A 26,950-nucleotide genomic window follows, 5' to 3' on the forward strand; every position below is an offset into this window, starting at 1 on the left:
TTGCAACTCACGCTTGATGACATCTTTAACATGTGCCACTGATCTACAACTCGTCTGCAACAACCATTCAGAAATTAAAACACACTGATCTACTTCAAGTTTTAGCATTTTAAAAAATCATCTACTACTGCCACATCTAAAACACTGTTTAAACACAATAAAAATCTCTTTAAAAATGATAAATCGCTCACCTGAGATAAAGAACCTATCTTATCCCGGCTTGGAGATCTCTCACATCCTCAACAATTAATCCATTAGTTTTATGAAATAAAACAAACAACACCGTTTCCCGTTTTCCTCTTCAAAATCCAGCAGGGTTTTTTAATAAGCATGCTTTGGTTTTTAGTAATCTAAAACCGTGACAGAACTTTAACAGAAAATCTCGACTCTTAAATTCTAATTGGTCCATCACGTTTGATTGACATCCACATCTTCCAATTGTGGACACTTTTGTTAAACAAGCCAAAAATGCTGCTAAATGTTCTGTGTGTAAAGATTGAAATAAAAACAGCAGTTTTGCATAAGTGTGATGTTGTAAGTTCTGTATTTAATCCTTTAGAATATTTGTTTCACAGTCTGAGCATTGTTATTTAGATAGCTAGTTTAACCATGGTGCATTGAGACATGTATTATTACTGCTTAGTTGTTTGAGAGGAGAAATGACGGTATCGAATTGGTATCGGTATCGGCAGATACTCAATTTGCGGTAACGGTATTGGACATAAAAAAGTAGTATTGAGCCAGCCCTAGTTTGTACCTGCTTTAGAAATAAAAGGGCATTCATTATTTAGATAAATAAAAGATAAGCACAAATACAGTATTTTATTTCTTTTATTTTAAAGAGAAATAATAAAAGGAAACTTTGTCATAATTTGTCTTCAATTTCATTTTGTTTAAAAAAATCGGGAAAAAATTGTATCGTGAACCCAGTATTGTAAATCGTATCGCATCGTGGGTAGAGTGTATCGTTACATACTTAGTGGCTACACGCTCAGCCAAAAACATTTTTATGCTGATGGCATTAAAAAGCTGGTACGACACTGGGAAAAATGCATCACAAAGGAAGGTGATGATGTAGAAAAGTGATCTCAGTTGTGATCAGACATTTTTAATAAAGAGAGTTAAAAAAAAAAAGTGCGGAAACACTGAAGAACCCTCATACATATATACACAGTATTATTATTAGTTCCTCGTGGCGTAGTTCTAATGTTAATTTGGTCCTTTGCGGTCACTGAGTATGCCTTCAATAAATGAACAATATCTTCCTCTCTTGGCAGGTGGAGAGGTTCCTTACACCACTCTCGCCACACGGATGATTATGGGTGTTTGGTGGCTCTTCGCTTTGATTGTAATTTCATCCTACACGGCTAACCTGGCAGCCTTCCTCACCATCTCTCGCATCGAGAACTCCATCCAGTAAGTGTCTGCAATAATGTTATTATTAACTCAGCCCTGTACTCACCTCTGAAACCTTTATTGCATTTTTGCATTAGAGGGAAAATCAGATCACGGTTCCTTTTCGCCCACCTCAATTTTTTCAGACAGTGGTGTCGTCTGAGCTCAAGCAAACGTATATCAATTTTTCTCTGTGCTCTTGACTTAAAGGGACCTCAAAAGTTTCTTTTTTTTCAATGTACAATTACACACAGCACTGCAAACAGTACTATACACTGATCAGCCATAACAATAAAACCACCTCCTTGTTATCAGCTCCACTTACCATATAGAAGTCCATCTATTTCTCTGCATGCTTTTTTTTTCCTGCTTTCACCCTGTTCTTCAATGGTCAGGACTCTCCCAAGACCACCACAGAGCAGGTATTATTTAGGTGGTGGATCATTCTCAGCACTGCAGTGACACTGACATGGTGGTGTGTAAGTGTGTGTTGTGCTAGTATGAGTGGATCAGACACAGCAGCACTGCAAAAGTTTTTAAATACTGTGTCCACTCACTGTCCACTCTATTAAACACTCCTACCTAGTTGGTCCACCTTGTAGGTGTAAAGTCAGAGACGATCGCTCATCTATTGCTGCTGTTTGAGTTGGTCATCTTCTAGACCTTCATCTGTGGTCATAGGCTGCTACCCTTGGGAAGCTGTTGGCTGGATATTTTTGGTTGGTGGACTATTCTCAGTTCAGCAGTGACAGTGAGGTGTTTAAAATCTCCATCAGTGCTGCTGTGTCTTATCCACTCATACCAGCACAACACACACTAACACACCACCACCATGTCAGTGTCACTGCAGTGCTGAGAATGACCCGCCACCCAAATAATACCTACTCTGTAGTGGTCCTGTGGGGGTCCTGATCATTGAAGAACAGCATGAAATGGGGCTAACAAAGCATGCAGAGAAACAGATGGACTACAGTCAGTTATTGTAGAACTACAAAGTGCTTCTATATGGTAAGTGGAGCTGATAAAATGAACAATGTGTGTAGAAACAAGGAGGTGATTTTAGTGTTATGGCTGATCGGTGTAGATGCATTGCACTTGAGTGGAATAAGAGGTTTAATCTGTTGTAAATATGTAGCACTCATTTGCTTGAGCAGCTGGACAAATGCATGAAGTTAGTAGACTTGTGTACAACCCCAGATCAAAAAAAGTTGGAATAAACACAGTGTTTCTCACAGTTTCTTTGACTTATTTCATTGCAGACAGTATGAACCCAATACATTTTGTTTGGTTGTACTTTGTTTGGTTGGATTCATTTTATTTGTCAATATACAGCCGCTGTCCACTGAGACCGTGGTAGACTGGTGCAGGGTTTTTCAAACCCTGGGTCGCAGACAAAAATAATAATGAATAAATAAATGTATTTTAACAGGCACATACACTTTTACACTTTGTTGGCATCCTGTAAGTGCATCAATGAGCTCTGGCCGCCCATGACCCTGTCGCTGGTTTACCATTGTTCCTTCCTTGGACCACTTTTGATAAATACTGACCACTGCAGACCGGGAACACCCAACAAGAGCTGCAGTTTTGGAGATGCTTTGACCCAGTCGTCTAGCCATCACAATTTGGCCCTTGTCAAACTCACTCAAATCCTCACGCTTGTCCATTTTTTCTGCTTCTAACATCAACTTTGAGGATAAAATGTTCACTTGCTGCCTAATATATCCCACCCACTAACAGGTGCTGTGATGAAGAGACAATCAGTGTTATTCACTTCACTTGTCAGTGGTCATAATGTTATGCCTGGTCGGTGTACATCATAGCCTAGTGAAGGGTTTTTCAAACCTTGGGTCGCAGAGAAAAATAATAATAATTAAATAAATGTATTTTAACAGACAAATCAACACAAAATAAACTTGTACATGAATGCCCCCTTGTGGAGGCGTTACATTACATCTTGTAAACCACAGCGGGACCAGATTGCCACCAAATTGCATTGTTTTGTATAAAAATCATGGACAAAATATGGGCAAAATTATTATTACTTGCATCTTCCATACTGACCCAACTTTTTCTAATATGGGATTGCATTTTTTTTTTCACTTATTCATCTTCTGAAACTGCTTAATCCTGGTCAAGGTCCAAAGCTTATTTTGGGAATTCTGCTTGCAAGAATAGAATTACACCTCAGGCACTTATTTACACAAAGTAGCGATATAAAGTACCTATATATCTATGCACTAGAGTGTTGTGAAATGATATAAATATTAACAAAGGCAAATCTATATGGACACTAGGGGAACACAGCAAGCTCCACACTGACAGGATTCAAAAGCAATGTTTTAACTTTGGTCTCTGGAGCTGTATGTAGTGCTGGTATTATCAAGTTGACAAACTTATTTATTTAATTTATATAGCACCCCAGTGTAGCTTTATTCTCCTAACGTGAAGGGAAGCCAGGTTTTAGTAATTGCATATATCCCTCGTAAAGCACACACATGCAAACATGAATAAAACCACTGGCTTTACCTGCAGGCTTTGTGCAACCAAATTCATATGAGACCCGAATACCGCTCTGGCCGATCTCACATTGCTGCCTGGAATATTAATAAAAGCTTGAAGATAAATGTGCAGGTATGGGTACGTGTGCTGGGATTTCCCAGGGCATTTCAGATTCCTGCTTTAATTTATCATCCAGTGCAATTAAGGCCCAACATTCAAATACCTGCCAGAATGACAGCTCACTTGTACAGTAGATACAGGAACACGAGGAAGGGCACAAAAAACACACAGTGAATCGAATTACAAGCATGCACATCTCTAGCAGAGCTTAGTGCCTGAGCATCACTTCACTTGTTTTCATTTCTCTGTGTGTGTGAGGTCCTCTTATCCAGGGTGGTTATTGGACTAATTAGATTCCACAATGCCTAGCAGTGATAGGGTGTAATTGTGTTTGTACAATCTTTCATCCTACTAAACATCTTTGGTAAAATGGGTTAGTAGAGAACGAGCACAGATTCTATTCCCCGTAGTTTATTTCAGTTTGTGTTAGTGTGTCATTAATGAGTATGTGCTAAAATCGCTTGGTTCTACTTCAATCGCGCTAATTACGATTTTCATGCATTTAAATCCATTATCTTTTTATTTGTAGACAGTGCTGGGGTCATTGCAGTCTTAATTACAGCCTAAACTCCACTCCCATAGGTCTGCAGTGTTTATGTCTGGCATTACTCATGTCTCACTTTTAAAGTACTAAAAATGTACAAAACGAAGGCACACAGACCTAATCATTTACAACAAGCAGTAGCTTAAATTTAGAATAAACAGGCTGTAGTGCATTTCGAGCGTGAAGAACCAGTGCTCTGACTGGATTGCTTTTATTGACTCTGCAGCTGTCGGCCCAACCAATAGAGCTTATTAACAGTCACAGTCTAAACAGTTCAAATAAAGTTGCTTTAGTTACATAACTAACTACACTGATCAGCCATAACATTAAATCCACCTCCTTGTTTCTACACTCACTGTCCATTTTATCAGCTCCACTTACCATACAGAAGCACTTTGTAGTTCTACAATTACTGACTGTAGTCCATCTGTTTCTCTGCATGCTTTTTTAACCTGCTTTCACCCTGTTCTTCAATGGTCAGGACCACCACAGAGTAGGTATTATTTAGGTGGTGGATCGTTCTCAGCACTGCAGTGACACTGACATGGTGGTGGTGTGTTAGTGTGTGTTGTGCTGGTATGAGTGAAGATATAAAATTGCCTGTGATGGTGTTTGAACAGATAAATCTTGTGTAACCAGTAACTACCTGTCCTGTCATGAATGTAACCAAAGTACAACCCCAAATCAGAAAAAGTTGGGACAAAAATATGACCTTTAAACACTAATAAACAACCATATTGTCACTTCTGACATGTCCACACCGAAATGCAGCTAATCATCCCAGATTTTATAAGCTCAGAAACTCATGATAATTAAATTTTTGAGCTGTCTGATTATACGGTTCCCTACGACAGTCCAAAACATATAACTTAGGTTAACTGGAGATACAAAATTGCCTGTGATGGTGTCTGATATTGAACAGATAAATCATGTGTAACCTGTAGTTACATGTACCGTCATGAATGTAACCAAAGTGTAAATCATGACCTTAAAACATTAATAAATAACCATCATGCAATTTCTGACATATACACAACAAAATACACTGCCTGGCCATAAAAAAGGTCACACACTCTAATATTTGGTTGGACCGCCTTTAGCTTTGATTACGGCACGCATTCGCTGTGGCATCGTTTCCACAAGCTTCTGCAATGTCACAACATTTATTTCTGTCCAGAGTTGCATTCATTTTTCCCCAAGATCTTGTATTGATGATGGGAGATTTGGACCACTGCGCAAAGTCTTCTCCAGCACATCCCAAAGATTCTCAATGAGGTTCAGGTCTGGACTCTGTGGTGGCCAATACATGTGTGAAAATGATGTCTCATGCTCCCTGAACCGCTCTTTTACAATTTGAGCCCGATGAATCCTGGCATTGTGATCTTGGAATATGCCCGTGCCATCAGGGAAGAAAAAATCCATTGATGGAATAACCTGGTCGTTCAGTATATTCAGGTAGTCAGCTGACCTCATTCTTTGGGCACATAACGTTGCTGAACCTAGACCTGACCAACTGCAGCAACCCCAGATCATAGCACTGCCCCCACAGGCTTGTAGGGTAGGCACTAGGCATAATGGGTGCATCACTTCAGCCACCTCTCTTCTTACCCTGATGCGCCCATCACTCTGGAACAGGGTAAATCTGGACTCATCAGACCACATGACCTTCTTCCATTGCTCCAGAGTCCAATCTTTATGCTCCCTAGCAAATTGAAGCCGTTTTTGCCGGTTAGCCTCACTGACAAGTGGTTTTTTTTAAGGCTACACAGCTGTTTAGTCCCAATCCCTTGCATTCCCTTCTCATTGTGCGTGTGGAAATGCTCTTACTTTCACTATTAAACATCTCCCTGAGTTCTATTTGATTTCACCAAACGTTTAAGTGATAGCCAATCACAATCATTCAAGATTTTTTTCCGACCACATTCCTTCCTGGAAGAAGATGTTTCCTCACTGTCCTTCCACTTTTTAATAATGCGTTGGACAGTTCTTAACCCGATTTTAGTAGTTTCAGCTTCTCCATAGATGTTTTCTCTGCTTGATGCATGCCAATAATTTGACCCTTCTGAAACAGATGAACATCTTTTCCACGACCACAGGATGTGTCTTTCGACACGGTCGTTTAACAAATGAGAAGCTACTCACTGCATCAGTTAGAGTTAAATAACTTGTTGCCAGCTGAAACATAATCACCCATGCAGTAATTATCCAATGGGAGGCTCTTACCTATTTGCTTAGTTAAATCCAGGTGGTGACCTTTTTTTTTGGCCAGGCAGTGTATTTCTGTAATTGCAGTGGATTAATGGAATTTTTCGTTCTTACCACTGTGAGGTTTCACTAACCTCAGGTGAATTTATTTCCACTCATATTTCCACCCTGCCTTAAAATAACAGTTCTTTTAAAATATTCTAAGACCTATGATCAGCTGACCTTTCCCTTTTGTAATGTACTGTATTATAACACAGCAGCTGATTTATATTCATTTTATGGACATTTTTGTCAAATGACACGTTATCATTAAGTATTAGGGAGATTTACGTGTGGAGAATAATCTTTAAGCAATAAAATATTAACATTTGTGCCTGGAGTTCATTAAAGCTTAAAAGACCAGTGGATTTAAGTACTGCGGGAGGATGTTCAGAAGATGACAGCTGTCTGATGTAATAATATTTAATAAATTCAAAGCCGGCTCAGCTTTGTGGAAAAATCCATAAAGTACCAACCTACTCATATAGTCCTGTAGCAGAGTACGACTCAAAAATCTAATGAGAACGAGCACATGCTCAACCCTGCTACCCTGGGAAGATCTTAACAATAAGTTATTATACTGTGGTTAAATACTACTTATTAATGTAAATCGTGTTTGTTGTATATCACACTTTTATAATCAAATTATCATGTGGTACTAATCCAAAAGGTACAGATGGTACTGTGAACATATATATTACATGTCTTTTTTATATTTAAATATTGCTCTCAGGGAGTGGGAGTCAGCTATATATTTGCCAGCTTTTAACTAGAGGCCATATTAATGTGAAGGTCTATGAAAACTGTAATATAAAAGACATAATGTGTGACAATGTAATTTATTGTAAATGTATTGTGTGAATGGTGTGGGTGTGTGCAAAATGGCTGTGTTTATATAGAACCGTGTCTATGCAGGAAACCATTAAAAACTAATAAAAATGGCCTAGGAAAATTTTTACCCTCATTATATCACCAGGAGTGATGATTCTTGAATATGCAGTTCAAAAATCCCTAACATGTCCTTCTGCCATCCTAAAAATGCAGATTGGCTAACTAGCAAATATGTACTGCTAAAAAGTCAAGCTTGCCACTTGTCTTTGGCTTTAAATCAGTTAGCAGGCGGCACAGTGACTTAGTTGGTAGCACTGTCGTCTCACAAGAAGAAGGTCCTGGGTTTGATTCCCAGGTTCGTATCGAGCTTTGAGCGACCACATGAACAACGATTGGCCTATTGTTCAGATAGGGGTGGGATTAAGCCGGATAGGGTCTCTCTCTCATAACTAATGCAATTATGGCTGATTAATGGCGCCTGCACAGAGATGAGAAAATAGTGCTGTCAGGGTGTGTCTCTCCATACACAGTGCTAAGCTGCACTGCATTCGTCAAAGTGTAGGTGACAAAATGCATATGGCTGCTGTCCACTTGTCGGAGGGGGTGTGGGTTAGCTTTGTTCTCCTCAATCAGAGTGGGGATCGGCATTGGTGGAGAGGAAGTATGACGCAATCGGGCAATTGGATGCGCTAAAAAAAAGGGGAGAAAAAAGAGAAGAAAATGCATAAACAAAATATATATATAAAAAAACTTACCCTTAAGAAATTATTTAAATTTAATAATATTTAGTACAGGGCAGCACACTGGCTCAGTGGGTAGCACTGTCACCTCAAAGCAAGAAAGTCCTGGGTTTGATTCCCAGATGGCACAATCTGGGTCCTTTCTGTGTGGAGTTTGCATGTTCTCCCTGTGTCTGCGGGGGTTTCCCCTGGGAGCTCCGGTTTCCTCCCACAGTCCAAAGACCTGCAAGTGAGGTTAATTGGAGATACAAATTTGTCTATGACTGTGTTTGACATTAAAGACTTGTAGTGATGAATCTTGTGTAATGAGTAACTACAGTTCCTGTCATGAATGTAACCATAGTGTAAAACATGACGTTAAAATCCTAATAAATAAATAAATTTAGTTGAGCTCAGTTTGATTCTAATGGCATGTGTTGCTTCTACAGGTCTCTGCAGGACCTTTCGAGACAAACCGAGCTGCCCTATGGCACCGTACTGGACTCAGCTGTGTATGACCAGTTGCGCAGTAAAGGAATGAATCCTTTCGAGCGAGACCCACTGTACTCACAGATGTGGCGGATGATCAACCGTACAGGAGGAGCGGATAACAACGTGGAGGATTCGAAGGAGGGCATCCGTAAGGTACAGTAAACCATACGCATGTGTCAGAATCAGGCTTTAGTAGTAAAGTGTGCTCACACATACAGGGTATTTGTTTTTGGTCACAGTAGCTCACAGTGCACAGTAAGTGACATTTTACAGTGGAATAAAAACACACATTTCTGTCACACACACACACACACACACACACACACACACACACACACACACACACACATACCTGTAAACTTTAGATGAGTGTCTGGTCTGAGTTATGGTGTGAGTCAGCACTGAGTCAGTAAAGTGCTGAGTGCAGCAGTTGAAATATGCTTTTCTATTTATTTATTTTTGGTTCAGTAACAGTTAGTATTTATACTGTAACAGTCAGCAGCTGTTAGGCGGCTAGGCTAATATTAAATATCCATTTAGCTCAGTGAGTAGGGATAGTAAGAATATACACCGATCAGCCATAACATTAAAACCACCTCCTTGTTTCTACACTCACTGTCCATTTTATCAGCTCCATTTACCATATAGGAGCATTTTGTAGTTCTACAATTACTGACTGTAGTCCATATGTTTCACTGCATGCTTTGTTAGCCCCGTTTCATGCTGTTCGTCAATAGTAAGAACCCCCACAGGACCGCTACAGAGCAGGTATTATTTGGGTGGTGGGTTTTTCTCAGCACTGCAGTGACACTGACATGGTGGTGGTGTGTTAGTGTGTGTTGTGCTGGTATGAGTGGATCAGACACAGCAGCGCTGATGGAGTTTTTAAACACCTCACTGTCACTGCTGGACTGAGAATAGTCCACCAACCAAAAATATCCAGCCAACAGCACCCCGTGGGCAGCGTCCTGTGACCAGGTCTAAAAGATGACCAACTCAAACAGCAGCAACAGATGAGCGATCGTCTCTGACTTTACGTCCACAAGGTGGACCAACTAGGTAGGAGTGTCTAATAGAGTGGACAGTGAGTGGACATGGTATTTAAAAAGTCCAGCAGCGCTGCTGTGTCTGATCCACTCATACCAGCACAACACACTCTAACACACCACCACCATGTCAGTGTCTCTGCAGTGCTGAGAATCACCCACCACCTAAATAATACCTGCTCTGTGTTGGTCCTGTGGGGGTCCTGACCATTGAAGAACAGGGTGAAAGCAGATTAAAAAGGTATGTAGAGAAAGAGATGGACTACAGTCAGTAATTGTAGAACTATAAAGTGCTCCTATATGGTAAGTCGTGCTGATAAAATGGACAGTAAGTGTAGAAACAAGGAGGTGGTTTTAATGTTATGGCTGATCAGTGTACGTCCAGGCATAAGCCAAATAAGACCAAAGAAAGTGTTGAACTACAGTGTGCATTTAAGGTCTTGAAATAACTGTTCAATGCTAATGAATAAAAACTGATTTCACTAATGCTCCAGTTTTGGTCACTCTGGGATTTAAATGTGCCAATTTCAGTCTTAAAATGGCCTGGGCTTTTGCCAGATAGCAGAGGTTTGCATATAGCTGCACCTTAGGCAGTGTATTAAAGTACATTAAACAAGCTAGATAGCTAGCTTATCTTAACACACAGTGCCTTCTCTGATACCTTAATGAGGGTTGCACCCTCATTAAGGTTCCAGATAGGAGTAATAATAGGAGTAAAAGCAGACAGACAAGGCAACTAATGGTATGGTCAACTATAGGGGTGTCTGAAATCATATATTCTTCATATATTCTTCCAGGCATAAATATGGGAAATATATGATAATATTTACAATTACAGTCAAAAAGGATATACCCAATGTTTTAACCCTCCTGATTTTTTGTTTTTATTTCTTTTTGGGGGATCCAGGACTTAATGAGTAGCATCAGACCCCCCAATCTCCCCTCCATTAGTTAAGCCATGCTGATCCTCCACTTCAGAATACTTCTAGTTTACTACTGTATTTACAGCGACTCCAGTGGCTCCCATTTATGATCAATTACATGACCCTGACTGAAAACTAACAGTTTGTAACTGTATTATTATTACAGTTCTATTCCTATTTATGCATTTTCTCCCAATTTAGCGTAGTCAATTTGTCTTCCGCTGCTGGGGGATCCCTGATTGCAGTCAAGGTGGGTATATTGCTGCTCATGCCTCCTCTGACCCGCGTGCAGCCCTTTGTGGAACCCTTTTACACCCATACATTCTGCACAGGTGCCTCTCTATTTGTCAATCAGGGTCCTTACACAGCCTTTGAAGACCCCACCTACATAGGTCTGGTCATTCCACCCTAGCAGACGTGTCTGCTGCAGGCACAGCCAGTTATGCCCGCTAGATGGCGCCCAGCTGTCCAGTGGCAACACCGAGTTTCGAACCAAGGAGTTCAGAATCTCGGCGCTGTTGTTGTGCTAGCAGAATATCTTGCTGCGCCACCTGGGCCTGATTTTTGTTTTTATTTCTTTTTGGCGGGTCCAAGTCTTAATTAGGAGGGTCAGACCCCCCAATCTCCCCTCCATACATTGAATCATGCTAATCCGCCACTTCAGGGGTGTTGTAGCCTAGTGATTAGGGTACTGGACTAGTAATCAGGAGGTCGCTGGTTCAAGTCCCATCACTGCCAGGTTGCTGTTGTTGGGCACTTGAGCAAGGTCCTTAACCCACAATTGCTTTGTCTGTATACTGCCACTGTACTGTAAGTCGCTTTGGATAAAAGCGTCTGCTAAATGCCGAGAATGTAAGAATACAGCGACTCCAGTGGCTCCCATTCATGATCAATCAATCACATGACCCTGACTGAAAACTACTAACTACCAAGTAACAGTTTGTAACTGTATTATTATTATAGTTTGTTTAATTATTCAATATTTAAGTAAGGTTGAACAGTGGGAACAGTGGTACAGCTACTAAAATGATTGCTGCACATATCCAGAGCCCGGTTTAATCCTCAGCTCCAAGCACTCTCTGTGTTTAGGTTTGATATAATTGTCCTCTCACCTCATGATGCTATTAGGTGAATTGACTCATCCAAATTGACCCTAGGCATAAATGTGGGTGAATAAGGTAAAAAGTTGTTTATTCTTTGTGGTGACCTGTCATCCCTGACCAGAATAAAGCAGTGATGTAGATGAATGAATGTATTTTAGAGTAACCTGTGCATTATAAATGCCCATAAATGCTGTTTTGATGTTTTTGGAACCACATTAAAGGAAAAACGTGCTAATGTAGCCTGACTGAGATGTTATGAGTGATTTGGAGCGAAAAATCCCCAGTCAATTACATGCCATTATGTTGCAGCTTATTGCTTTGTTTGTAAACCTAAATTAGTTTTCCTCCCAGATTGTTTTCATCTCGAAAAAATCGAGCTCAGTTCAAAAGTGCCAATAAAATAGGGAGTAAAATATGAAAGCTTATGTTTTATATCTTGACCTCGTGAGATTTGAATTAAATGAGTTTCATATTACCTCTGTATGGACTACTGCTCCGGATGGCCAAAAGTATGTGGACACTGATTGTGATCTTGTTGGATACCATACCAAAACCATGTGCTTTCCTCAAGATTTTTGAAGTGTTTGTGGGAATTTCTGCCATTTAGACCAAAGAGCATTTGTAAGGACAGGCACTAATGTTGGGCAAATAGGTCTGGTTGGCAATTAACATTTTAAAGGTGGCATTTAATTTAGAGGGAATAAGATTAGGCAGAGGAAGTTCTTCCACACCAAATTTGTTCAACCATGTCTTTATAGATCTTGCTTTGTAATTAATTTTGTGTAATTGCATTTGTGGCGGCACAGAGCGCAGTGGGTAGCACCGTCACCTCACAGTAGGATAGTCCTTGGTTTAATTCTTTGGCTGGACAGCCAAGGTCCTTTCAGTGTGGAGTTTGTATGTTCTCTTTGTGTCTTTTTGGTCTTCCTTCAGGTGCTCTGGTTTCCTCCCACAAGTCCAAAGACATGCAGTCAGGTTAATCGGAGTGGCGTACAGGGTGTGCAGTGTGTTTTCTGCCTTTTGCCCTATGAATCAGACCCATCGTGGCCCTGACCAGGATAAAGCGGTGGTAAAACAGACAATAAAAGAATGAAGGCATAATTGCGTCTGTTAACAATTGGTGTAGCTGAAACACCTAAACTCATTCATTACGATGGTGTGTCCACATGTGACCCAGGCAACACAATGCATATATATATACTGTAGAACTTCAAATTGTAGCAGATAAAATGGATAATGAGTGTAGAAACAAGGAGGTGGTTTTAATATTTTAATGATCAGTGTGTATATCAGTGTGTATATATGTATGTATGTATGTATGTATGTATGTATGTATGTATGTATGTATATATATATATATATATATATATATATATATATATATACTGTATATATAAAGTATTACAAAACTTCCAAGTACCACCTATGTTTCTCATCACAGAACCACATATGGCACACATTAATTAGGTGTGTGTGTGTATATATTAGTGATGGGAATTATGGCTTCTTGAAGGGAATCGGATCTTTTGGCTCGGTTCCTTTTAAAGAGTCGTTCAAAAAAATGGCAAAAAAAAAAGACACCCCCGATATTAATATCAAATTTTGCTACGTTGCCTTAAATGTAGGCCTAATTCAAACAACATTTAAATGAAAAAAAAAAAAGATTTATTTTAAAAGGAAAAAAAAACTACAGGGAAAAGACATACTGTGGTTGCATTGCATTAAGTTTCTGAAAAATCCTCTTTTGTACAGAGATGTCACTGTGTTTGTTTCTGCTTTAAAACATAAGCACAATGAAATAACCAGATTTAACACAATTAAACAAGTTTATAGTTTATTTCTCAATTATTTGTCATTATACTACTAGCTCTCTCTCTCTCTCTCTCGCTGTGTGTGTGTGTGAGTGTGTGTCTCGCTCGCTCTCCGCGATACTGAAAGTGTTTTCGGATTTGAATATCGATAATAAACAGCTCTCATTACGAGTTACGATTAATTCCCTCTACTGATGCGAAGCTGAATGGGTGGATTACAGCCGATAAGAACTGCGCAGAAATAAAAGACTCGGTTCCTTTCGTTCATTTCAAAGATCCGTTCAATAGAATCGGATCGTTCACAAACGACTCATCACTAGTATATATGCAGTTACCACTGACCATTTCAGTGAGTGCGCCTGTTTAGCGGAGCAGCCTTGTGATGTCAGGAATGAGATCAGTGAGATTCAAACGCAGATCTGGCTCTGACAAAAATCGAGAGACCTACTGATAACTTTATGAACGTGAAGTATAGACGTAATGAAGTACGGTGGCTGCGTAGCCCCGAATATTTGTAATAACACATAAAAACACATGTTTTAATACAATTTGTTTTAATTAAACTGATTTTATTAAAACAGAATTATAAGAACTTTGAAACAGATTTTATTAGTAATTTACACATTTTGTTTCATATAATTTTTTTTATTTATAATTGTTAAATTATTTATTTTTTCGGTGCATAAAGAAATTCCTTGTACATCTGCTACTTGGCGAATAAAAAGATTCTGATTCTGATTCTGATTCTGATTCTGATGTAATTACTTTTCCAAGATTATCTGGCGTACCACTTCATGCTGCTTCGCGTACCACAGTTTGAGAACCACTGCCTTAGCGAGTTCAGTTAGGGTGCATGAGATGCGGCAAAACTTTTACTTCTGTATTGTTTCATTAAGCTTCTTAATCGCAGAGATCTTGGATGACCGTATTTCTTAGCGAGTTCAGTTAGACCGCCGCGCACTGTGATGCAATTTTTGCGGTTGCCGTGGCAATCAAAGTGCAAAAAGCTTCTCATGTGAAACGCTTACCACTTTGTTTACATCGCTTAGAATTTGAAGTAAGTTTTGAGTGAATGTGTAGGTTAGAATCTGGGCTCATTCTGTCGTTACTGTACGCTGGACTTAATGAGACGTGCCTACCTCTAACTGTTTTATTTCTGCTATAAGTTTAAGCACTTTGCTTTGTGTACAAAATGCCATAAACACATGTTACACTTTGTTTAATATGGAGCACTTGAGAATGTGGACATAAACCCTGTTTACATTTAGTTTTGTGCCATATTATTATGCCGTACAGTTTGTTGTTAAAATAAAAGAAGCGTAAATGAGATTCTGAAGTAAATTTTTGGAGGAAAATTAATCGTTTAGATTAATCAACTAATCGATAAAATAGTCTATAGATTAATCAATAAAAAAGTGGCAGCCCTATTCTATTGTGCACCCACTCAAAACAGGACTTTTCAACACTCAGTTACTATTAAGGCATCTCTGTTAAATAAACTGATAATCCGAAAGAGTCTGGACATGGCTTTGAGTCTGGACTATCTTCAGCGGGATATAATTATTTATTAAAGCCACGTTGGCTTCACTTACCACAAGCTGATTGAATGAATGTTGTCTTCGGTCTTCGGACAGCTGCCGTCAAACCTCTTGAGAAAACAACTGTCTCTTCTCCTTTTGAAATAGAAAGTCAGTTGATGCAGCTCTTTTCCAACTCTCTCCAGACCTTATTTTCAGTTTCATAAACTTTGTTCTTTCTATTTTAAACATATCTAATAGGTTTGAAGTCTGGAACATGCACAGTAGACTGCTTGTTTTTAAAGACAGATCTTTCTACAGATGCTGGATTTATTGATATCTTCATGTTTCAAGTCTTACTTCAGCTTTTAACATGATTAATCATAATATACTTTTTTCCAGACAAGGTTTAGGCCTTGACTAGTTCCAGTGCTGTATTGGTGCTTATAAGTCATTCACTTCCACTGTGATTTAGGGGGTGCCCCAAAGTATTGTATATTGATATACTTTGTAAACATTTACCAATGGCTAGTTATTGACTTCATACATGTCAATGCATGAGCTTGTCTGTGGCTTTCCTACACCAAAGGAAATTGCAAATTTTTACAACGGATGGACGGATGGATGGACGGATGGATGGACGGATGGACGGATGGATGGATGGATGGATGGCTGGATGGCTGGATGGATGGATGGACAGACAGACAGATAGATGCAAAAGCACTAGCAGCTGGCGATGGTGTTTGCTAAATAGTTGAGCACTTTCACTTCTAGTAGATGTTTTAATAAATATTGTATGCCAAGGTGATGTCTTTGTAGTCCCATGAATAAACAGGTCTCTGTTTTCGCCCTCGCTCTTCCTCAATCTCCCAGCAGGCTTTCATGCTCCAGCTTTTGACCTTGAATAAAACAGCAATAAGTACCTTTTTATCCTCATTGAAAGTATCATTTTGTCTTTGATGTACAAATTTTGATTGTTTTGCAGTTTCTTAACTAAATTGATTGTGTTGCCAGAATATGCATATTACATGCTCTCTTACCAGCATCTCAGATAAAGAGAACAAAGCATCAGTTTCTTACTTATTTGGCTTTATTAATCTTTAAATTATATGCAAAGGTATACAAATATAAATATATACCTAAGATGCAAATCACTTATTATATATTATATTATATTATATTATATTATATTAAATGACTGTTGGACTTACAAAGTGGAATAATTATGACTTGGTTTCTGTCAGTATTTGTTTGTGGAACAAGTGCTTTCCATATACATTACATCCACACAGTCTCTATAGACCAGGGATGCCCAAACTATGGCCCACGGACAATTTGCGGCCTATTAACACTTTTTTTGTTAATTTTTTGAAGTTGGTCCACTATTAAGCAGGTTTTTAAAAACTGCTTGAACTGTTTGAACTCAGGGTGTTGATATAGCATAAAACAAATCTAGAACGCTCCCAATTCTCCTTCCTCCAACTCAAAAAAATGTTACACATATGCAGAGCGAATGCAGAAGATTCCCATTGTGTTGGGAAATATATATATATTTTTTATTGAGTTAAGCGGGAAGTGTACATTTAATTTTAATAAGTAAACATATTTCCTATTAGGATTATAAACTGGTGAGTTAAATCGGCAAAATCGTAGTTTACATAACACTGTCAATGATAGATATTTAGTCACTCAAATAAAAAGTGTAATTGTTAGTAATCAAGTAGGTCTATTATATTTTTATTTGTTTTATTACAAAAGAGTCTGTGTCGCCATGTTTGCATATTTTTTATTCAATCTGGCCCGCAACAAGAAAAGTTTGGACACCCCTGCCATAGACTTAGTAATTATATGGCACTGTCAAAGAAGGCCGCCTTTCAAGCAAATCAGGATATTAAATTTCTCCCCTGCTAGATCTGGCTTTCTCAACTGTAGATGCTGTTACTGTGAGATGAAAACATCAAAAAGTGACAACTGATGCAGAAGAAGCAGTAGGCCACCTAAACAAGTACAAATGTGAATATTACAGGAAAATGTCTGCCCTCGCTTGGAGCACTTAATACAAAGTTTACAAACTGTCCATCAGGAAATACATGGATGGGTTTTCTATGACCATGCTGTTGCACACAAGCCTAAGCTCACCATGCTTAATGCCAAGAGTCCCTGATTGGACTGGATGATTGGTGCAGTAGAAGTAATTCATCTGGAGTTATAAATGGCATTTAAACAAGAAGCAAACTTCAAAAAGTTTGCTTCTTGAAAGTCTTTCATTCATGGTTATTTAGTTCAAGTAAAGGAATATACACTTATTAGGGTTTATCAATCTTTAAATTATATGCAAAGGTATTAAAATAGACAGAAAACCTCAGATGTTATTATTCCAATTATATGTTTTATATAGATAGGTGTAGAAAAGTATTACTGGCCTACATATAGCTCTGACCTCAACCTTATTGAATTGAATGAAACACTGGCTGAGTAGGGGAAAAAATGGCAGCCTTAAATGACAAAATGTCCTACAACAGAGATCAAAGAGCAGAGAAACAAAGGCGTATCTAAGCAGCAATCCGGTGTCTAGACATTTGGCCATGAAATATACGTCTATATAAGACAGCTATTCATATATTTTAAAAAATCACAATCGTTTTCATAAACAAATGATTTCACAAGCCCTAATTACCCAAACAAATATGAACTAATGTTCTTATTCTATTTCTGTGTTTCTTTGATTAGAGCAAATGTTCAGTACACAACTGGCTTCGCTCTTCCTTTCATTACACCAACACAAATTTATCAGCCTGTCCTCAGTTAGCTCATTAGCTTGTTGTCACACTGAGATATGGAAACTGGTGTGGTGCCGTGGGAGACATTACAATAATCGACTGAGCGCCTCTCACAAGGGTTCGAGTTAGTTCCAGTAGGGGTGTGAGCATCATGCCGGGAAGCCATCATTACAAGGATTATTGATGTTTGATACCTGTGTTCAAATTCAGGTCTTTTATTAACTTTTTTTATTATTTTTTGTTTTTGTTAATAAAAAAGAAAGCAAGTTAATTAATAATTGCATTTAATTTAACTTGCATTTCTTCCCTGACCCCAAAACAACTCCAAATTAACATTATAATTAAATAAACTAATTTAAGCAATCACACAAGACTTGGCATCGTCATAGAAAGTCACATTTGAGTCTTTTTAAAGCTACAGGAATCAAAATTTGCATAAAATGAAGACCTATAAATAATACAAATGGATGACACAGTGGCTCAGCAGGGGATCTTGTTTCCGGACAGCTCTTGGCATGTTTTCCCAGCGTCACCTCTCAAAAAGATGTTAGTAGGTGTATTGGGTATGCTGAATTCTTTCTGTGGCCTGTTACTGTAAATCAGACATGTCAAACTTAAGGCCCGCAGGCCACATCCAGCCCCAGGTACAATTATATCTGGCCCGCCAGTATATAGGACCCACATCGTTGATGCTACAGGTCACAGGATGCACTGCAACTGCTAGCATGCCAAGACCTGCAAGCCCAGCTGAAACTCTTTCACATTTATCTTTATTTAAACAAAGCCTTACCAATGGCAATACGAAAAGTGGACTCAGTTTGGCCCTTGACATAATTACAGAGTTGCCAAAATAAAAAAAAAAACAGTTTGACACACAATGGGACATTCTGCTAGCACACCAGTGCTGGGATTCTGAACACCCTGGTTCCAATCTCAGCTCTGCTACCTTGGGTGGGAAAAGACCAGACTAACAAGATTGGCGGGTGTCTTTAAAAGCTGTACAAGGACCCTGGTTAGCAGCCTAAGATGCCTGTGCAGAAGTGAAGGAGCCTTATGTGCAAATCCACTGTAGTACGGGCAAAAATGTAAGGAACTGAGGGACTGCGCACACGTCAGAGAGGCATGGAGCAGGCGAATATACCCTCCTCTAATGCAATTAGAGATCCCCAGCAGTGGAAGACTAATTGGCTTCAAGGGACAAAATGCATGAATAGAAAATAATGAAATTAAAAATAAAGGAAATAAACATTTTATATGTATTTATTTATACAATTATAGATACCAGATTAGTAGCCTCCAGAAAGAATGATAAAATGATATAATCTTTGCTAGCTTCGATCACAAATGACCAGGAGGTTGCGACTGCTAGACATTACATAATCATGTGGAGTTAACATCAAGCAATTATATTTCAGTAGCTCCTTTGAGTGTGCTTTTTTCATGCATCATCTATGAGCTACTGGAATAAAATGCATTCCCACTTCTGGTCCTTTGTGTGGTAAAACTCCCACACATTTAATGTTTAAATAACTAGTACTTTCAATGCTACTTTAATGTAAAAGCTTCCTGTGTATTCCCTGTGTGATGTTTGACCTAGATTAAAAATAAATACAAGCGACCCTGCATCAACAATAAATCACTGCATTCTAGTAGAATATACAGTATAAACCAAAGCTGATATGGATATTAATGTTGTTGGTAGGCGGCACAGTGGTTCAGTGGGTAGCACTGATGCCTCACAGCAAGAGGGTCGTTCTGGGTTCTTTCTGTGTGGAGTTTGCATGTTCTTTCTGTGTCTGTGTGGGTTTCCTTCAGGAGCTCTGGTTTCCTCCCACAGTCCAAAGACATGCAAGTGAGGTGAAATAGAGACACTAAATTGTCCGTGACTGTGTTTGACATTAAAGACTTGAACTGATGAATCTTGTGTAACAAGTAACTACCTTTCCTGTCATGAATGTAACCAAAGCGTGTAAAACATGACATTAAAATCCTAATAAAATAAATAATGTTGCTGGTTAAAGTATACAGCCTTAATTTCTGCTATTTACATGTACAGTCATACAAATACAAAGACATCACAATGTGTAAAATATAAAACCCTAAATATACAATACACAAACAGCATGGTGCTTTACAGAGCTGGTTGCTTTACAGAATCATGGGTCCAGCAAACCACGGTTCAGTTTTTCTCTCTAGTCACTGTTTGTGAGACGCCTATAGTGGTTTCCTTTTGGTATTCCAGTTTCCTCCAACTTTCCAAAAACAAGTAAAGATGTAATGGCTACTGTTGGCCAGTGGTAACCAAGTGGGTAGAGCTTTGGGCTATCAATCGAAAGGTTGAGAGTAGAGAGTTCCTGGCTCTGAATCTTGGCTCTGCCATGCTGCCACTGTTGGGCCCTTGAGCAAGGCCCTTAACCCTCTCTGCTCCTGTCTGCCATACAGTGGCAGACCCTGCACTCTGGCCCCAACATCCAAAACAAGCTGGGATATGCAAAGAAAGAATTTCATTGTACTGTACACCTGTATATGTATATATGACAAATAAAGGCATTCTTGGGCGGCACTGTGGCTAAGTGGGTAGCACTGTCGCCTCACAGCAAGAAGGTCCTGGGTTCAATCCCCAGGTGAAGTGATCTGGGTCCTTTCTGTGTGGAGTTTGCATGATCTTCCCATGTCTGCATGGGTTTCCTCCTGGTGCTCCAGTTTCCTTGTACAGTCCAAAGACATACACGTAGGAGGAATTGGAGATACAAAATTGTCCATGACTGTGTTTGATATAACCTTGTGAACTGATGAACCTAGTGTACTGAGTAACTACCGTTTCTGTCATGAATGTTACCAAAGTGTAAAACATGACGTTAAAATCCTAATAAACATACATAAAGGCATTCTTTCTGTCTAAATTGCACCACAATGTGTGAGTGTGTTGCCTTGCAGTGATTGCCATCCTTTAATTGGTGTATTTCTGCCTGGTGCTCAGTGTATCCTGGTGGTCCACTAATTCAAGGTGACAGCTCAGGATTAAGCAGCTACTAAAAAAGAGCTTGAACATTTGGCAACAAGGGAAAGTCTGCAGCCTAGAATGCTAATCATCACTCATCGGAAAGTGTGACCTCTAGATGTATCAGATCATTTGTGCTATACAATTGCAATACAATTACAATTGTATTGCATGTGTCTGTGTGGGGTGTAGATCCCCCCACTGCTGGATATCGACAACATCCCAGATTTGAAAGCATTAAGTAGCATTTATCTGCTGAAGTAAACAGCGAGTAAACACATTTTTGAACGTGAAGGGTGGCTGTAAGAGGAGTTGCTGCTAAAAGTGTGATCACAGCCAGCGCTCGAGTGTAAAGCTGTAGTTTTCCCCAGTCACCGAGGTTAAGAGACTAGATGACTGTCTTGACTTGTTTTTTTTTATGTGGAAGGAGGATGATAGAGAGTGATTGAGGGGTGAATGGCTGGATAATTGCGATTGCACATCGGCGGAAAGGGACAAATTGAGGACGAGATGAGGAAGAATGGAGAGCAGCTTTACACAGAATCAGTTGAGAATTATCTGCTCTCCTGATTGATTTAGTGTTGAGTTGTTGCTAGGCATCTGTAGGGGCTTGAGCTTTAAGGAGAGGGACAGAATAACAAGACGAAACAAAAGCAAGAGCTTAAGAATGGTTAAGGTGTGATAAGAGAATTCCAACTGGAAGCTAGAGGTTTGTTGGTTATATTTTTATACAGATTGTCTTTTATTCCACCTAGTTACCTGCAAGGTGTGCTATTAAAGATTAAACCTATAAAGTCAGTCAATAAGAAGCAGTCGGTGGAAATACAAATTCCACACAACCCTGTTACAATACCAAAAAAAAATGAGACCAGGAAGAATCATCTCAAAATTTTTTACACCTTTAATGTGACCCATATCCTCACCCAAGATAATACAAAAATAATCCCTTACATTCCTTAATAATATAAGACTGTAAACACATATATAATGCAAGACTACAATAAAAATAGCACAGATTCCTGCTGTGAATATCACAAATGTGATAACATGGTGTTACAAAAACAAACAAACAAACAAACAAATAATGTGACCCATAATCTGTACAGTACAGTTCAACTAAAAAGCAAACTGAAATTTTAAGGGAGGAAATAAAAAAGCAAAAGCTTACAATAATGTGGTTGCATAAACATTACATGCCCTAAAACTACTACTTTGTATACGTAGGAATCTATCAGAATGGTGCTTGACTTGGCAATCTTTGCCCACTCTTTCCTGCAAAAGCTTTCCAGATCTGTCAAATTACGAGGATATGCCGCTCAGGTGGAACACCAGAGCTGGGATCTCGAATACATTGTATTGAGTCTCAGTTCTGCCTGTTGGCTGGCCTGAACGGCCACATGAGCAACGATTGGCCTGTTGTTCAGATATGGGTGGGCTGTTAAAGCTGGATAGGTTCTCTCTCTCATAACTAATGATTGATGGCGCCTGCACAGAGATGAGAAAAGAGTGTCCTCAGGGTGTGTCTCTCCGTATACAGTGCTGATCCGCATTGCACTTGTCAAAGTGTAGGTGACAAAATGCATACTGCTGCTGCCCACTTGTGTGTGTGTGCGTGGGGGGGGGGGGGGGGGGGGAGGGGCTAGCTTCGTTCTCCTCTTTATATATATATAAAATTATGAAGAAAACTCCATGTCATCAGACAGATTTTTTGTTGGATTCAGGAATGTGCCCTGGCTGGGCCATTCCAAAACTTTGGTCATCTTCTGGTGAAGCCATTCTTTGGTTGATTTGGACATATGCTTTGTTTTTTCTTAGGCTGAAAAGTCAAATTCTTTTTAGCAGAGGCCTGAATGTTGTGTGCCAAAACTGACTATTTGGAACTGTTAACAATCCCCTACACATTGACTAGTTACAGCTAAGGAAAAAACAGCCCTGAAGCATAATGCTGCCACCACCATACTTAATTGTGGGCATCTTGTGCCATACATGCCTTTTGCATACAGCCCTGACCCTACCTTACCCCACCCTTTGGGATAAATTGGACTGTTAATTGCAAGTCAGGTCCGAACTGTAGGTGTCTGTAGCTCCCGTTCAAACGTGAGCATTGCCTGCATGAACCCTTTCGACTCTTGAACAACAAACGTTTGTCCCCGTCTCGCTTATTCTCCGCGGTCACTGCGGCAAGCTGTGTGGCCAGGGTCCTGTTAAAGCGTTCTACCAGGCCGTCGCTCTGTGGGTGGAGGGGGGTTGTCCGGGTCTTGTGCACCCCAAGGTCCAATGAATTACTTGGAATATCTTTTACCTCTAATACAGTATTTTTAAGGAGCAGAAGTTTTGCCACTTTACCCACTTTTAAGCTTAAAAAGGTGCCTCTGTTTCTCCCTCCCTCTATGTCCTCACGTTCTGCAGGAAATAGAGAAATAGAACATGATGGATCAACCGAGGTATTGCACTAACTGTTTTGCTTTGTTTCATTTTGGTGAACGTGTACTGTGTGAGGCTGCTGTCTCGAGTTAAGACAAATGCATACCGCACCACACTGTGCTGTGTCTCACATTGTTATTACTCTCGCACAGGCAAACTGCTCTTACTCACACTTTTAATGAGCCACTCCAGATAAATTGTACTGCTGAAAATTACAAATGGAAGGGCATTACCGATGAGAAGAAGAGGATAAGAAGAAATGAGAAGGAGAGAGGATGTAAAGGGCATAATCTTATTCAGTAATATATGGGGGAAGGTTGTGAAAGTGGTTCACGAAAATTCGGAGTGCAAAACATCAATGCCAGAGAAAGCCTCTGAAAGATAAAAAGCCTGTGAAGGATTAGTTTAATCTCCTGCTCAACAAGGCTTCAGTGCTGGCAAGATGACCCAAATTGGATCATTAAATTTTGCATCTGTATTCCTATGGAGAGAAGAGATCCTGCTCGCTTTTTTTTGTTTTGCTCCGGCGCTGAGGTTCAATTATGGAATTGTAAATGAGTTAAAGAAACAGTGGGCTGCGGGAGGCAGTGTGTGGAGACGAAGGGTTGCACTGTTTTTGAGCACGCTGTAAATTTGTATGTTTTTCACAGTAGGCTCCCGAGACGGGCCGCTCATTCTCATTCAGTTTGCCCTCACTACACTCCACCACATCTTTATCTCTGTCTGCGGGAGACAAGATGGCCTACCGCCAAGACCTAATGGACTTTTGGAAAACAGAAAATAATATATCACTCGGGCAGCAGGAAGTAAAGGGAGTGGGGTGAGAGAGACCGTGCAAGGCCGACGGAAAAGACTTTCAAATGCGTCCTCTAGGCCTGCACTTATCCGTGAAAATGGCAAGATCTGATCTGAGGAAGAGAGAGAATCCACCTGGCCTGGTCTTTACTCACTCACTCGGGCTTTCCTTCCTACCATTCTTTCTTTTTTTACTATTTCTCTGGATTTCTCCTAGGCTATGTTCACACTTTACAATTTGTAATGTTGTCAAATTGCTGTACAGTTCAAACTACACAACTTGAGGAGTCGTTAGATTGTTGTGGTTTGCACACTATACGACTTCAGCGATAGGGGGTCACACATTACACCATCTTTCACCAGGGGGAATCGCAGAGGAGTTTCTTTACTTCTGTACAGGCGCCTCGAGCTACTTACCAGGGTCCTTACACAGTATTAAAGACCCCATTTTTAGTCCGGCCATTTCCCACCAGCAGACTTTAGGCACTGCCAATTGTGGGGGCGCAGAGCCGGTAGCAGAGCTGAGATTCAAAATCAACTCAGAATCCCAATTTAGCGCACTCAATTTTGTCTTTTGCTGCTGAGAGATACCAGATTGCATCCGAGGAGAGCATGTCACTGTACACGCCTCTTCCAACACGTGTACAGCCTTCCTCTTCTCGCCCCTGCTTTCTGCACAGGCGTCTCTTCCGCCAATCAGGGTCGTTACACAGCATATGAAGAACCACCCACCCACACATAGTCTGGCCCCCACCCTGCAGATACGGTGGGCAATTGCTGCAGACACTGCCAATTATGCCCGCTAGATGGCGCCCAGCCGACCGGTGGCAACACCGAGTTTCAAACCGAGGATTTCAGAAACTCGGTGCTGGTGTGCTGGCGGAATATTCTCTGTGCCACCTGGGCACCCATGTGGTACATCTTCTTGGCCATTTTAAAACCTTAATTTTTAGCCATTCAAAAGTCAGTTTTCACCTGGAGTGAGGAACAGGTGCTTTGGGATAACTGATGCATTAATTAAGCTGGAAGCACACCTAAGCTGGTACTCAGAAGGGTTCACTTATTTTCTACACCAACCATACCAAGCCAGGTCACATGACTACTAACGTTCCATTTTTACATAAAGTTAATGCAGTATAAGGCACTGTAACAGCATTACTTATAATGTTGAGAAGGCTGGTGAAACAGAAATCAGAGGTAGTTTGAACCCAGTTGAACTCTTACTCTCTCTCTCTCTCTCTCTCTCTCTCTCACACACACACAAAAGAAGTCCCACAATACACTTGAACATAAAGACCAACGAGCTGTCTCTTAAGGGCACAGCATAACTGTGACTGTTACACTTGGAATTATTGTCCAGTTGCATGACCCACTTTCAGCCCAAAGTGTCTACAATTGAAAGATGTGGATGTCAATCAAACGCGATGGACCAATTAGAATTGACACAGAGTTGAGATTTTCCGTTAAAGTTCTGTCACGTTTTTAGATTATTAAACCCTGCTGGATTTTAAAGAGGACATCTGTGGCTAAACGGGAAACGGTGTAGTTTGTTTTATTTCATAACACTAATGGATTAATCGTTGAGGATGTGAGAGATCTCCAAGCCGGGACAAGATAAGTTCTTTATCTCAGGTGAGCCATTTATCATTTATAAAGCGATTTTTATTGTGTTTAAATAGTGTTTTTAGATGTGTCAGTAGTAGATGATTTTTATTGTGTTTAAACAGTGTTTTTAGATGTGGCAGTGGTAGATGATTTTTATTGTGTTTAAACAGTGTTTTTAGATGTGGCAGTAGTAGATGATTGTTTAAAATGCTTAAAGTTGAAGTAGATCAGTGTGTTTTAATTTCTGAATGGCTGTTGCAGAGGAGTTGTAGATCAGTGGTACATGTTAACGATGTCATCAAGATGCACCTTGTTACGGCAATAAACGGCACTCTGTTGGAACGTATCTTTGTGTGTTATTTGCTTTACACACAAACAATGGCCTTATTTACATTGTGTTATTTATATTAAGCAACAGTATCGGATCGGACTACACTTTTTTTTTGCTTCCGTGCCAGCCCTAGTTTGTTTACATGCAATTTTGCAGACCTAAGACTTGCTGTCATACCTAGCAAAAAGTGAACTTTTTTTTATTGTGCTGTCATGAGCCTGAACAGCTTACAGAGGCTTTGAATTGCCACAATACAGTCGTGACTTTTGCTGTTTGGTTGAGGCGTCTGCACTAACTTGATTGATGACTTTCAGAGGTCATGACGTGTCTCCTAAAATGTGGTATGGCTCTCTGTGAGACTCTCTGCCATCAACTCTTTGCATCTCAGAGGGGGCACGTGATGGTCTCAGCATTCCACGGCCACTAAAGGGGTGGTACAAGAAACAGGAGGGATAAGATACAGATAGAAAAATAAATACATAAATAAAAGTATTTTACATATTTTAGTCATATTTAGAATATGTCATATTTAGAACTACCGTAAGTTACACGTAAGATCCAGCTGTTTCTGCTGCTAAAGGAGGAACTACAGCTGGGCAGAAAATATCTCTATATTTAAATTCAAATGAGACCATTTTAAACCATCTAATATTTAATGATAAGTATGTAGAATGGAGAGCAAAGTATACAAAAATATTCAGTGACACTTTTGGTTAAGCTTACAGATATTTGCTGTATTCTTTGAGTAAGTGAAACCCTTTTGTGTG

The 26,950-nt window shown here is 39.8% G+C and overlaps 1 protein-coding gene across 1 annotated transcript in view; it reads left to right on the forward strand.

Annotated features, from left to right (window-relative positions):
• Nucleotides 1-26,950, forward strand: part of grid2 (glutamate receptor, ionotropic, delta 2) — a 744,839-nt gene that overhangs the window by 664,086 nt on the left and 53,803 nt on the right. Inside the window, exons 12-13 of the mRNA XM_062998321.1 lie at nucleotides 1,278-1,416; nucleotides 8,805-9,000. Of these exons, the coding sequence (XP_062854391.1) occupies nucleotides 1,278-1,416; nucleotides 8,805-9,000 (335 nt within the window). The remainder of the gene's footprint in view (nucleotides 1-1,277; nucleotides 1,417-8,804; nucleotides 9,001-26,950) is intronic.

The sequence above is a fragment of the Trichomycterus rosablanca genome, chromosome 7 (genome assembly GCF_030014385.1).
Source record: "Trichomycterus rosablanca isolate fTriRos1 chromosome 7, fTriRos1.hap1, whole genome shotgun sequence".
In the NCBI taxonomy this organism is placed as follows: Eukaryota; Metazoa; Chordata; class Actinopteri; order Siluriformes; family Trichomycteridae; genus Trichomycterus; species Trichomycterus rosablanca.